This window comes from Alligator sinensis, unplaced genomic scaffold, assembly GCF_000455745.1.
Source record: "Alligator sinensis unplaced genomic scaffold, ASM45574v1 scaffold886_1, whole genome shotgun sequence".
Taxonomy (NCBI): domain Eukaryota; kingdom Metazoa; phylum Chordata; order Crocodylia; family Alligatoridae; genus Alligator; species Alligator sinensis.
Genome location: NW_005842040.1, coordinates 1,411,203 through 1,424,864, shown reverse-complemented (window position 1 = coordinate 1,424,864; position 13,662 = coordinate 1,411,203). Strand labels below are relative to the sequence as shown.

Below are 13,662 nucleotides of genomic sequence, written 5' to 3'. Positions count from 1 at the left end.
TGAGTTACCAGAAGCAGGCTCACAGACTATGCAGATACTATCTTTAGCCCTGACCCTGCAAAAAATTAAACACAAGCTTAACCTAAAGCCCAAGAAGAGTGATATTGATTTCAGCAAACTACTCACCCTCTTAAGCAGCTGTTAAAGACCCAGGTTCTGCACACACACAAATGGCAAAACATGTGCAGGTGCCCAGGCATCCAAGGCATCCTCTCTGTCAGGCTCTCTAGCATCCAAGCAGCTAAATGAGGTTTTTGGCAAATTGCTCATTTGGACTTAGATCACTGGAAAACAGAACCGGGGGAGGAACCTCTGGAGGTCACCTCATCCAACCCCCTGCTCCAGGCAGTATCACCCCTGACTAAACCAGCCCAGACTGTTCAACCTGCTTTTGGTAGACTAAGAGTGGTGTTGTAGCCGTGACAGTCCAGAAATGATGCGAGAGACAACGATTTCTGAGGGGGGACCTCTTTTATTGGCCCAGCTACATCATTGGGATAAAGTTGGACAAACTTTTGAATGAAAGACAGTCTTCCTCAGAGACCTTGTCTGGCATTTCGAAGCTTGCCTAACTTCACCCCAACTGCGGCGTTGGCCCTCAAAAATCCTTGCAACCTGCTCTTGGACCTTTCATGGGCTGGAGACTCACTCTACCATGGCTCTAGCTTGTTTCAGTGCCTCACCACCCTCCTAGTCAGAAAGGTCTGATCAACATACTTGGGGTCGGGAAGGAATTTTACTTCATGGTCAGGCTGGTATGGTCTGCGGGGGGTTTTGCCTGCCTCTGTAGTGGGAGGTGCAGCCCTCTGCCCCAGGTCCCTTAAGCTTATATTGACAGCATTTCATAGAAGCAGGATGTCAGCTGCCCTGGTTCCCTGGCTTTACTTGCGACAGGTTCAGGACTTAAATCCGTGTTGTCAGGATTGACAGTGGACTTACGTAGAGTTTAGATTATGGTTTGCATGGGGTGGTTCGGCTAGGGTTTACCTTGCCTCAGGCAGGGGGTCGGACTAGATCAGCGTTTCTCAACCTGTGGGTCAGGACCCAAAAGTGGGTCTCGAGACTATAAGAAGGGGGCGCAAACAAACTTTAAAAGTGGAGTCTCCATTTAAAAGGAGAAAACCATGGGAAGCCACAGCTTTTCACGCAGGTCCCGCCTGCAAGGGGCTGCCCACATCCCACACATACCCCACACAGTGAGGGCTGGGGGCAGCAGGTCCGGAGCGAGGGGCATTGCATGGGGACTGGTCATCAATGTTTACGAATGGGTCCTGGTACAAAAAAGGCTGGAGAACCACTGCACTAGATGAGTCCTGGGGGTCCCCCTTCCAGCCCTGCTTGTCCACAACTCCCCAACCCCACCTAAAACTCTTCCGCTGCAGCTGGAGGCTACAGCTCCAAGTCCTGTAAGCACCCCTGAGGCAGTGGCAGGCGAGTATCAAACCAACTCCCCCCTCCCCCGCCACTACCCCCACTCCACACCAAAGCACCCCTAGGTCTTCCCGCCGGACCTCATCCTGACCCAGACCCGAGAGCACACGCCCGGCGCCCGAGAGACGCAGGCGCAGTGCCAGAGCCGGGGACATGTGGGAGTTCGGGGCAGCGGCGGCGACCCACATTTCCCAGCATGCCCGGCAGGCGCGGGCGGCGCTGGGACAGGGGGCGGTGCGGGCGGGGCTCTGCTGTGTTGTCAGCTGCTGCGAGAGCTGCAGGGGGCGGGGGAGGCCTTTGGCGTCCAGTCCGGGCCCGGGGGGAGCCGCTTCGGAGCTGCGCGGTGAGTGCGGGCTGGGGGTGCGGGGCTCTCCCCACCCGATCCCCTGCACTGAGCCGAGAGTGGGGCGGGGGGCTGGGGATGCTTCATGGGATCCAGCCCGGGCAAAGCCCCCTTTTCCCGTTCCCAGTCTGTGGCCGGGAGCCACATTGGGTTCCCCTAGATCGGTGGTTCGTAACCTTTTTTGTACCAGGCCCCACTTGTAAGCATTGATGGCCAGTCCTGACCTAGTGTCCCTCACTCCCCACCCCAAAGCCCCCAGTGTGTGGGGCAGGAGGGGCCCCAAGGAGCCCCTGGCAGGCTGGAAAAGCCACGGTTCCCCACATTTTTTCTCCTTTAAAGGAGAACCTGTTTTTAAAGTTTGTTTGCTGCACTTTCATGTATTCTTGCGACCCACGGGTTGAGAAATGCTGCCCTATAGGCCGCCAGCCCGGTTGCAGTATGGGCTTTGGTCTGCCTGGGAGAGAGCAGGGAGATACCGAGAGGTGGACTTGAACCTGTGGCCACAGGGGGAAGGAGCCTTTTTCCCCCACCATGGAACTGGGGCGATGTTTGGGACAATGGAACAACACCCCCTGGACCAGCGGGACAGGAGCTGCCACGAGGCAACAGGTCCCTGGGCTGGCAGGGAAAGGGTTAAGAGTGGGAAGACTCTGAGGAAGGCTTTGGCTGGGAGGAGAGCTGCTGTGGAAGCTGGCTTGGGGGGAGGGGGAGGCTGGAGGGAACATGGGGACACTGGGAGACTTCTTCCTCCCTCCCCTGTTCAAGTGCAGGCTGCCTTGGTGAGCTGATCCCCTGCTACTCTGGGGGTTCCTGCCTGAAAACTCCCCTGGATGTGGGAGGCCTGGATGGGGCTGTGGGAATCCCCAGCCCAGTCCTGGGACAAGAGTTCATGTCTAGTGGGTTTGTGGGACTTTCCTTTGCCAAGCTGCCCTGGAGAGCCCCTGGCACCTCCATCCCACTGGGTTTCACTTCAGCTTTATCTCAGCGTAGAATCATAGAAAATTCAGGTTGGAAGGGACCTCAGGAGGTTATCTAGTTCAGCTTCCTGCTCAAAGCAGGACCATCCCCAACTAGATCATCCCAGCCAAGGCTTTGCCTACCTGGGTCTTAAAAACCTCCAAGGATGGAGATTCCACCACATCTCTGGGTAACCTGTTCCAGTGTTTTACTGTCCTCTTGGTGAGAGTTTTTCCTAGTATTTAAACTAAACTTCCTTTGCTGCAACTGAACACAATTGCTCCTTGTTCTGTCACCTGCCAAAACAAGGAGTGTAACAGGGACTGATCTGTTCTGCATTTGTACAGCACCTTGCACCAGGAGAGGCCCCAGGCCCAGACTGGGGCCCTTGGGAGCCACCATAATACGAATCTGCATATGCGTTCATAGTGCTGTTTCCTCAGGGAAACTCCCTAGGGCTGTGATTCTCAGCCAGGGAACTTGGGCTGCCTTGAGATTGTTTTGGGAGTGCTGCAGGGTGCCACACATTTTAACACTATTAAGAGATTTCAAATAGGAATCTAAAGTGTTAAAAGCCTTCTGACCTGTTGTGGGCTCTTTGAGTTATTTGTGACAGAAGAAATTGCTCTGTTATCTTTCTGTAAACAAAAGTCAAGTGAAAACTAAGAGCTGGTATTTTTCCAGTGGTGTCTTGAGTATAAATAGCTTGAGAACTGCTGGTCTAGGAGCTGGCAACCTGTGGCATCCCACAGGAGCCCCACTCATGCTGAAGAGTTAGGATCGTTGTGCATCAAAAGGTCCCAAGCCCTAAAGGAGGTGCAAGGTCCCTGTGTGGTCCTGGGGGTGGAGCACAGCTTGTGCTTCAGGGATGGCAAACACCAATGACTGTAGGTACCTGCTAGCCACCTTTCCCTGCTTCCCTCACTCCCTCTTCTGGTTTTTTGGTGGAACTGGGAGAGTTGCTACCCTCTTCCAGGACAGTATGCAGAAGTGTTTGTCCAGAGACTATCCTCTTTCCCAGCAGCTAGCATACACGCAGCCAGTGTGCTGGTGCTGGCTGCCTGGGGGTGACCCACTGCTTTGAAGGCCATTATCTACCATCATCTTTCTAGATACCATGTGACACCTTGGTGGTTTGTTGATGGATGCTATGTGACACCTTGGTGCTTTGTGTTGTCAGTCTTGCTTCCAAAGGTCTCTTCCTCCCTTCAGAGACCTTGGGTCTGGCTTGGCCCTGGTGTAGGAAAGTGCATTTCCTGCTGACTTTGGTGAGCATTGGCCCAGCTTGGGGCAGGGTTCTCTTGGCCCCTTTCCACAAATGGCTTCTCTGCCCTGCAGGGCATGCTCTGCTTCTTGTGTTAGCACAAGTTTCCCTTCCCCCATTCCTGACCGAGGTGAGCAGATGGAGGTTGGGTTTGCTTTTGCTTTTGCGTGGGTGTCTGGAGAGATCCTAGGTCTTGAGCTTGTGCTTGTTCTGAGGCAGAGCACAAATGCGATCACTCCGGTTCCATGGGACCCCCCAGCTCCTACGGCTGCCTCTAGGCTGCCTTTACTTGCAGCCGTCTGTGTGCTGAGCAGGGCCCTGGGGAGATGCACCCCAGGGGTCAGCCTGCTCCAGGGAGAAGCCACAGGCTGGTAAACAAATTCACCTGCAAGGTGAGAGGCTTAACCCCTTGTGAGCTGCACTGCAGTGTGGCCCTGGGGCAGCCGTGCCTCTTAAAGTGCGTTACAGTAACTTACCTGCACAGGTGCCACCTGGCTGGAGATGTCAGCCAGCTAAGGATTTCCAGGAGTGTTGGTTTGCTGGGCAGAATGGGAGTGAATCCGACGAGCCACATGATCCTGTGCGCTCTGTCTTGGCAGTTCATGTAGAGCACAGCCAGCCTCCCTCCCCTTCCCCCACCAGTCTACCTGACTGCAGGCTCTGAGCGCCCACTCAGCAGTCTGGGAGCTAGCCTTAGCCTTTCACTGCTGGAGCCTTTGGCCTCAGCTTCAGATACCTCTTTTGTACAAGAAGGGAGGTGGCTCTGCTCTTGGGTGGTGGCCAAGCTCTGGGAAGTGAAACTCAGAGTTTTCCCTTCCCCAAGGGTTTTGGTGAATCAGGGTGCTGATAAAAGGGGTCAATGACTGAGGTTGCAACCAGGGGGTTGAACCAGCTTCACCCCAGTCTCAGCCCACAGCCCCTGCCAATGTGTCCTGGTTCCCCAGCACTCCCTATGCTTCCATCCCCCATCTCGCATACACACAGGTCTGCAACTGCGCCTCATCCCAACGTGCAGCCCTCTGCGCCCTTGTTGCTTCCCTCCCAGTCTCTTCCTGAGAAGAATTGGTCCTCTGGCCTGCAAGATATTTTGGTAACTGGGTAGAACTGTAGCTGGGCTGAGACTTGCCCAATTCATTTCACCCGTGACTCTAAGTTGGATCAGAACCCCCAGACGAGGAACTGTGGCTTTTGCCCTGGACGTCGCTTGGCTCCACCAGGCGTCAGCTGCCTTTTCCCACAGCACCACTCCTGTAATCCCTGAAACACTCTGCATAATTGTGACTCCAGAGCAGATGCTCCTGCTGTCTAGTGGAGAAGGGCCAAAAATATTCAGTTACTTGGGGAATTGTGGATCACTGATGCTGCTGCCCTGGGGGAGACCTCAGTCATTCTCCTGATGAGTTAGAACATAATGTACTTCTGTTATGTTGGGACCTGAAGACCAACATAAGTGGGGTGTGGCTGCATCCCTAGGTGAGGTCCCATGGCTTTTGCTCTTGTTTTGGACTGTAGGTTCCCTCTGGGCTCAGTGGGTGACAACCAGGAATGATTTGATGACTTTCTGTGCTTTAAAGTGAGGACAGGTCAGTTCAGGGGTGGCCTGACCCCCTCTTTCCCCTCCTACAAAAGGTTCAGCCTTAGGGCAGCTGAATCCAACTTAACATCCCCTGAAAGCCAGACCACTTGTGTGTGCCAGGAGCTGGGCTCTCAGCACAAAAGATGAAGCCAAAATTAGAAATCACATGTGAAATGTGGACATTTCCCTTCTTTGTGCCTCATTTTCCATACTTTTAAGATCAGGGTCAGACCTGGATGAAACCATTCCCACAAGAACACCCTGGGGATCAGTTTATGTCTGCAAAGGCCTCAAGAATATAAATGATATTACTTATTGTTTGACAGTATTTTTTCCATGTTTCATTTCCGCCTTCTCCTGCAATAACACCCTCGCTTGCAGGTGTCCCTTTCATCCAGAGCTCCTCTATTCCTGGATCAATATTTGTGTCATGGGCAGAAAACTCATCATTCACCCTGCTCCAGACAGCACATGGGCTTCAGCCTATTATTGCCAAAATTTAATTAATGGAGACTAAACACTCAGAGCCATCAGCTCCTCCCCTACACCCAGGGCACAGTTTATTAGCTTCTGTAATTTTACAGAGGGGATTTGGCCACGCATAGGAAACACAAAGCAATGGAAACTCCAGCCACACCCCTGAAGCAGCTGGCTGCTCTGCTCTCTTCCCAGCCATGCAGCTGGAGTCCCCAGGGGCAGACGAGCTTTCATGCTTTGCCAGGCTCAGGGTAAAGACTGGGGCTACACTAGTGACGGGAAGCACTCAGCCAAAGTGAAGGGAGAGGGGAGGCTCATCTGTCAGAGCTTTGGCCACCAGACATTCCTACCTGCTGCTCCTCTTCTGTATCCATCCAGTTCTAATGTTTTCTAGCCCTGACCTATAGCCCCCTCCTGCGACTCCTGTCTTGGGTTCCCATCCTGCAGCCTACCAGTGCTGAGTTGGTCCCTGACATTTACACAGCTCGAGAGGAGGAAGCAGCTGCTTTTGCCTTTCTGGCCCTCTCATGTGCAGCCTGCTGGGGCTCATCTGTCTGTGGGAACTGAGCTAAGCCCAGCTATGTTTACTTCCCAGAGGGCACCTGCCAGCCCAGCTTGGCTAGATCGGGCTCAGCATTCTCTGAAAATCAGGGCACTGGAGGTCCTTGGATTGGGTGCCCAGAAGTCAGTGCGCCCTTAGACAAGAAGGGGTGTCAGAGCACCACAGGAGATGATTGATGGATTTCTGTGGGCTTTAGATCAGGCCCTATGTGACCTACTGAAAATGGTCTGGGTAGCTAAGCTAGGCTCGGGCTGCCGGAGTCCCTGGCTTATAGTCCCATGGTTAGACCAAGCCTCAGTCTTGCTACAGTCTTAGGGCCAGGCCCCTAATAGGTAAGGTCCTCTGATTAAGGAAGCTGCAGGGGGAAGTTGGCTTGCAGGTGTTAGCACAATAGCCCCTTCCTGCACCCACCATCTACATGCTTGTGGTGTTGTGGTTTCTAAGCAGGGGTGGAAGGAAGTCTTCCTCTGTCCTTCAGCCAGCTGCTCAGATAGCAGTGCTGCCTTGTACCAGATGTCTGTGATAGCAAGCAGCACCCACATGTGTAATGACGAGGCTTGAAGGACACAGCAGCTGCAGGGATGATAGCATTTGTTTTTGGCAGGAGCAAGAAGGAAGATAGAGTTGCTGGGCTCCCAGGCAGCCTGCACCCAGTCTCCAAGCAGTGGGAGCCAGGCTGGCAAGATGATGATGCTGGAACCCTCTGGGAAGAAGGAACTGTTCTGTGCCTAGGCCTGCTCTGTGGCTAGGACAGCGGTGAGCCCAGTTATCAGTTCCTCTGCACTTGCATGGGGTGTGGCCCAGCCATCGTGCTCCGGGGGGAGTGCTCTAGGGATGTGCAAGTACCTGCTTGGTCTTAGAATAAGTCACAGCAGCCTTGGGGCTATTATAAAGAGTTTTCTACACCTTCTGGGAATCAGGGGCTAGGACATACCTCCGGTCAGTAAGCTCCTGGATCCTGGGCTCCTGGCCCATACCTCCAGTGAGCTAGCCCACGAGGTGGGGAACAGGGTAGGGTAAAATCCTTACTATACTTCTGCCAGTGGAGGAGGGGAGTGGGGACTGTGATGACCTTTAAGTCATCTTCTGCTGTCAGGCTTCATATGCCACCTCATCCTTTTGCCTGAGTCAGGGCCAAGTCTTGTAGAAATCATTGGGAGCTGAGTGAGGCCAGTGCTGCATGCTGTGAGTCCCTTCTGAAGTGCCAGGGTGGAGATGTTATTCTTGTATCTGGTTATCAGCCCAAATTCTGCTCATGCAAAATCTGGTCCCAAAAAGTCTGCAAAACCCTGTCCCCTCCTTAAATTCACCAAATAAAGTCTAAGGCAAAGGATGGGTCAGAAATACCAGGAGAGAGCCCCTGCCCTACAAAAGCATTTAGTGCAGTAGAAATGGGGAGCCCTTTGGCTTGAGCACAAGGCAGCATGTTTATAGACCCCACAGTGCCTGTGCTTGCCCTAAGCATCCATGCCTTCAGAGGCTGAAAGGGCTTATTGCAGTGCTCTTGAGTGACCCCCTGTGGGCTGTAGGCCAGAGACATCCTCCCAGTGACTTCTGGCCTGAAGCCCAACTGTGTGTGATGCAACGAGTTTGTTGAGTCCAGCATGAAAGCATTCTGCTGGCCCATGTGGACACTTATGCTTTTGAGGGATAAGGTCCCTAGATGTACTTCTTTGAGGTCCTGAATCTGCACCAGGCTACTGGGCCAGTTTCTGGGTGCCTGCATGAAATCTGGTGGCGGCATGCTCAGGAGATGGGCCTGTGACCAGCAAATTTTGCCCATAAGTTTTGGCGTATTAATTTTGTTGTAATGTTGCTGTAACCAAAGCAACATTATGTTATCTGCTCCTGGGTGGAACTTGCTGTGGAGTATACAGATACAGACAAGCTGAGATCTAGTGCAGGGGGTATGTGAAATTGGTGGTTTCCTGTTTGCTTTGTCCTGGTTTTTATCTCCATCGTGTAGAACACACTGAAGCATCATTTGACCGGGGGCTACGCATAGATCTCCCCAGCTAGGTCCTGTTCCTCATAGGTTTCCTCCTTCCACTGGTTGATGTACCTTTGACAATTCATTGTGTTGTGTGTCTTGTATTGAATCCTTCATGTGGCATGTGCTGCTTGTTTGCACAGATACATGGTGGCCAGCAGCCCTAGCCCCTCTGGTGGTAGTTAGGGCTCTTCATAACCCTGGGTGCCAATTGAAAATGGGTTCTGGCTGTTGATTTGCTGTTGGGAATCGGACTCAGTGGCCCTCAAGTGCCTTTGGGGCTTGTGCTCTCTGGCAGGGTTATAACCTTCTCCCTTGCAGCTCCCACTTTCTGCTATAGCCTTACTGTGTCTCTCCTTTCAGCCCTCACTTTGCTGTGAAAGGATCATACCTTCCCCCACCCAGAACTCCTCATGTCTCCTTCCACTGTCTTTAATTGCCTCTGCATAACTTTGGACTGGGGCGCAGGGTGTTTAAGACTGTACAAAATAAAGGCCTGATTTTGTGATGTGGTTGGTCCCAGGCAGGCCCCTGCAGGCACAGGTTACCCCACTCCACTCTGAGGGATCAGTCCAGCATGCAAAGCCTTTCGCCACTAAGTCTTAGCAGGATCCAGATGTAACAGGGCATGTTAAGGCAATGTTATACTGCAGGATTTGTCCAAACAAGGTTTCAGCAATGGCTTCACTTAGAAAACTTGGTTCATCTTTGCCTGTAAAATGCCCAGCTGGCTTTTCCCAGGGTAGTCACAGGAAGCAAGTCATCCACCTGTCCTGGTTGTACCAAATGTACTACAGGAGCTGCAAACCTCTCCTGCATTCAGCACTGTATCTCAGCTGCAAATGGATTTAGCTACAGTGCAAGAATGTCGTCTGTTACTTAACATGTATCAAGAATGTCATTTGTACCACATGGAGGTGGTGGGACCTGCCTAAGGTTTTTCAGCAAGCTAGGGGCAGTGTCAGGAACCTAACCCAGAGTTGGCAGTCTTAACTAGAAGATTGTGCTCTGTCTTGGGCTGCTCTTGGTTGAGTAGTGAGGCAGGGAGAGGTGGGTAAATGGGGAAATTGCATGGAGTTTTCCTACAAGCTGCTTACTCAGGAGAACAACAGAGCCCTGATGTGACTCTCGGTTCAGTTTCAGGTCTGCCTGGCTTCTGTGGGAGCCAACATGAACGTGGGCACAGCTCACAGCGAGGTGAACCCCAACACCCGGGTTATGAACAGCCGGGGCATCTGGCTCTCCTATGTCCTGGGCATTGGCCTGTTGCATGTGGTCCTTCTGAGCATCCCCTTCTTCAGCGTCCCTGTGGTCTGGACTCTTACCAACATCATCCACAACATGGTAAGTGTTTGCCATGGCTGACTGGGCCACAGGCAAGCCATGATGGGGTTTGGTAGTCACATGGGTGGCTACTCCTTTACAGTGAATAAATTCCAGTAGAATTAAACCCCCCTCCCCTTCCAGAACCCCTGTGAACGTGGATGTGCTGAACTCCACACTTGTCCCCTTTTGCCTGTGGGTCATGAGTTCAAATCCAGCCCAGGTTAGTGAGTAGCCCCCAAATGCTTGGGTATTTGGCTCCTGTGTGAATTGATTTTTGGGGTCTTATTTCAGCAACTGAACTAGCTCCTGTCTGCAGCACAGGGCCCTTCCCTGCCCCTGCTGGCTTGGTCTAAAACCCTTCTCTCATTCTAGTGCTCATAGCAGAGCATCGTGGGATGAGAGCAGCTTGTGGGACTGATGTTTCTTAGCTGACATGGAGGCTTGGACTGGCAACCTCCAGGCTCTTTATACTTTTGAGCCGAAAGACCAAGGACCAGGAGCTGTAATGCTCTGGCCTCAGAGCATCTGGCATGGAGAGAGGTGGGCAGTGTAACAAACCTGTGGGTTATGTGCGTGGTGTTGTTGCCTCCACCTACATGTCAGCTGTACCAGGTGCAGAAGTAGAAAGGGTCTGTGCATCCCAGGGGAGTTTGCAGCACTGGGGATGGGAGGGTTTAGTTGATGACTCATGAACGGGCCAACTGGATGGGTCAGGAAGAGAGGAGCATGGGCAGCTTGGATAGGCATTTAGTTTTTTAGCTGTGTGTGTGACACCAGTGGTGTGGTGCCAGTGCATAATGCACAAGGAACATGCGTGACAGTAGGGAAGTGGTTCCTTTCCCAGGCAGTTGTGAGACCATCTGGGAGTGGGGACCTGGGACCTGCCTGCCTCAGTTGCAAGGATGCTGCTGTGCATGTGCAGGTTGTGGGCACATGGCTGCCCTCTGCTGGGACACAACAAAACCACAGCCATTCCCTGCCATCTCCTTTGTTCCTCTGGCTCAGAGGAATCCCCTTTGCACGTTGCTGCTGATGACTTGCTTTCCCCTCAGCCCCTCCCCAACACAGCCCTGGCATGTGGTTCTTCCCAAGCAAGGCTGCAACCTCCCCGCAGCAGCTCCTGAGTCCAAGGTCAGACATTACCTCAGCACAGATGCGGTCCCCAGTAGTCACGTGTGCCTGTCAGTTCAAATGACTTTGCAGGTTGTGATTAATCAGGGTCAGAAATCGACCCCCAGGCAGGGACCCCAGTGCCCCCTCCCATAAATCTCCAGGCTGATGGCAGATGGGCTCAGCTCTGCTCTGCTCTTGTGCCGATCCTACTTCTCCCATTACAACTCAGAAGCAGGAAGGCTTTGAATGCAGCAGTAGCACTCGCTTGTGAACAACAACAGCCACAGACCTGCTACTGGTGCCCCACAGCATGTGGTGCCAAACAGCACATGGAGCGTTGTTCCAAGAATATGCTGCCTTCTGGCTCCTCTCACACACCTTGTCTTGGCAGACTAAGCCCTCTGCCATCCTCCAACAGCTCTGTGCAAAAGGAGTCACCATTCATCTCATTTTATAGATGGGGAGACTGAGGCACTGAGCCATGAAATCACTTCCCTGGTTCACCACTAACCCTCAGTACAAAGCCTGGGTTCCCTGCTTTGCTTCCCTGACCTGCTTTTCTTCAGTGCCTTTTAGGTTGGTTTTTGAAGTATACCGCAAACAAGAGTAACTTAAATCTTCACATCCCCTCCCTGTGAACTCAGAATCACTGCGATCATGTTTTCCCCATTTTGCATTGGGGATGGTGGATATGCAAGGCGCACAGAGGTGAAATGCCTTTCTGGGATAGGCAGGGGAACAGAGCCCAGCAGAAGGAGCTACCAGCACCCCCTGCACTGATTGCCAACAGCCTCTGCATCCACCTCCAGTGCAGAGTTTTGGGCATTGTGATTCAGTTCATTGCCTTCTCAGGGCAGGAGGTGCATCTTGTGTTGTCTCTGGGTGTGCTTTATGCAGCAGGAAGGGGTTTGATACTGAAGTTCAGTTTCTATCTAGATGCATCTGTAGTGTTGGAGTCATGTAGCCATGACGGTCCAGGAAATGCGCAGGAGGAAAGGATTGTTGTGGGTGGTATCTTTTATTGAACCAACTGCACAGCTGCTGTCATCTTAGACCATTTTTTGAATGACTTGGAGAAGAGAGTGCTGCATTCAGAAGCTTGTCTACGTCTATCCCAGCCATGCAGTTGGTACAGTAAAAGATCACCCACTAGAGTCCTTGCCTCGCATCTAGATGTATTGATATGACTATGCTCTGTACTGTGTGAGGTGACAGCCAGCATGCTTTCAGGTCTTTGGGTTTTCAGGTACAGACCTGGAAGCATGGGCTGGAGCAGCCTGACTTCTGAGCTGGGGCCCAAGCAATCTAACATCCCTCAAAATTAATTGCCAAAACAGAGCCTGCCTTGCCAGCAGATGGTGACAGTGCCTAGTGGCCAAGAAGCAAGGATTTCTTGGGGTGGTATCTTTTATTGGACCAACTATGTAGTTGTGATAAAGTTAGACAAGGTTTCAATTGTAAGGCATTCTTCCTCGGGGATCAAAGTATATAAAAAGGGGGATGGCGGGGTGGTCAGTCTCAGATTTCTTGTGTGGAAATGTGCTCCTAATGGTGAATGAACTCTCACAGAAAAAATATAAAGGATGGAGACATACACTCCCCATTAGGAACACGTTCCTCACAGAACAACTCCATGTCTGACCTCGCTATCCTCTTGCTCAAGGGAAATCTATCTAACACCTTTAAAAGGCAAACTTGGGAACAGAAATACATAAGCTGGCTGGACACTAAAAACCAAGGACTAAACAGTGATATTGGATTTATAGCCCATTATAATTTACCAAACTCCTAAAGAAAGGTGAAACTGTCCCCCCCATCCCATTCCCCCTTTTGATAGGCCTTGATTTCCCAGAACTCTGTTTCTTTTTTTCTGCTAATTGTGCCTGCTACCTCTGAGAATTTCTCTTGGGCCTTTCCATACACTGTGCTTACCTTGCTATGCCTAGCTTCCTATAATTGATACCTTAGAAAGAATGTCCTATAATGTTAGACAAGCTTTTGAATGTCCCAACTACGCAGTTGGTCCAGTAAAAGGATATCGCCCTAAGAAATCCTTGCCTTGCATAATTTCTGGACCATCACGGCTACAACTTCATTCTTACACTACCCTAGTGGCCAAGTCATTCACTTCAGCTTGGCCATTTGAGGCCTTTTCCAGATGAATGCTTTGCAGGCTGCTGGTCTGGGGAGTCACACACATGCTTTACCCTCTGCCTGTGTTTGCTACAGAGCATGTACATCTTCCTGCACACGGTGAAAGGAACCCCCTTCGAGACACCGGATCAGGGGAAGGCCCGGCTGCTCACTCACTGGGAGCAGATGGACTACGGCGTGCAGTTCACAGCATCACGCAAGTTCCTCACCATCATGCCCATTGTGCTGTGAGTACTTCCAGTTGTCCTGCTGGACATAGCCCAGCCCAGCTCATCTTAGTTATCCTCTTGCAGGCGCTGCCTCAGCAAACCAATGCCCTCTCCTGGCTTTCAGAATATCTCTGGCTTGTGTTTGCAGCCTTTGGGACAAGGAGTGAGAGAGCTCCTGGGAATGTGGCAAAATCTCAATGGTGCCCAGTGTTTTGTGGTATCTGCCAGATTTGCAGCCCAGCTTTGTACTGTAATCTGTT

General features: G+C 52.0%; 1 protein-coding gene across 6 annotated transcripts in view; it reads left to right on the top strand.

Moving 5' to 3' along the window:
- The first annotated feature begins 1,683 nt into the window (after positions 1-1,683).
- The window catches only part of ORMDL3 (ORMDL sphingolipid biosynthesis regulator 3), a 46,080-nt gene continuing 34,101 nt past the window's right edge, over positions 1,684-13,662 (top strand). For 5 of the 6 annotated variants that reach the window (XR_003093798.1, XM_025202920.1, XM_025202918.1 and 2 more), the window contains exons 1-4: positions 1,700-1,774; positions 7,215-7,366; positions 9,738-9,944; positions 13,269-13,420. Coding sequence is in view for 5 of the 6 variants with exons in the window: in XM_025202920.1 (XP_025058705.1) it covers positions 9,771-9,944; positions 13,269-13,420 (326 nt within the window). In the remaining variant the exon portion in view is untranslated. Of the gene's footprint in view, positions 1,775-7,214; positions 7,367-9,737; positions 9,945-13,268; positions 13,421-13,662 lie in introns of all 6 variants that reach the window. The other variant, XM_006022543.3, reaches the window with a different exon arrangement.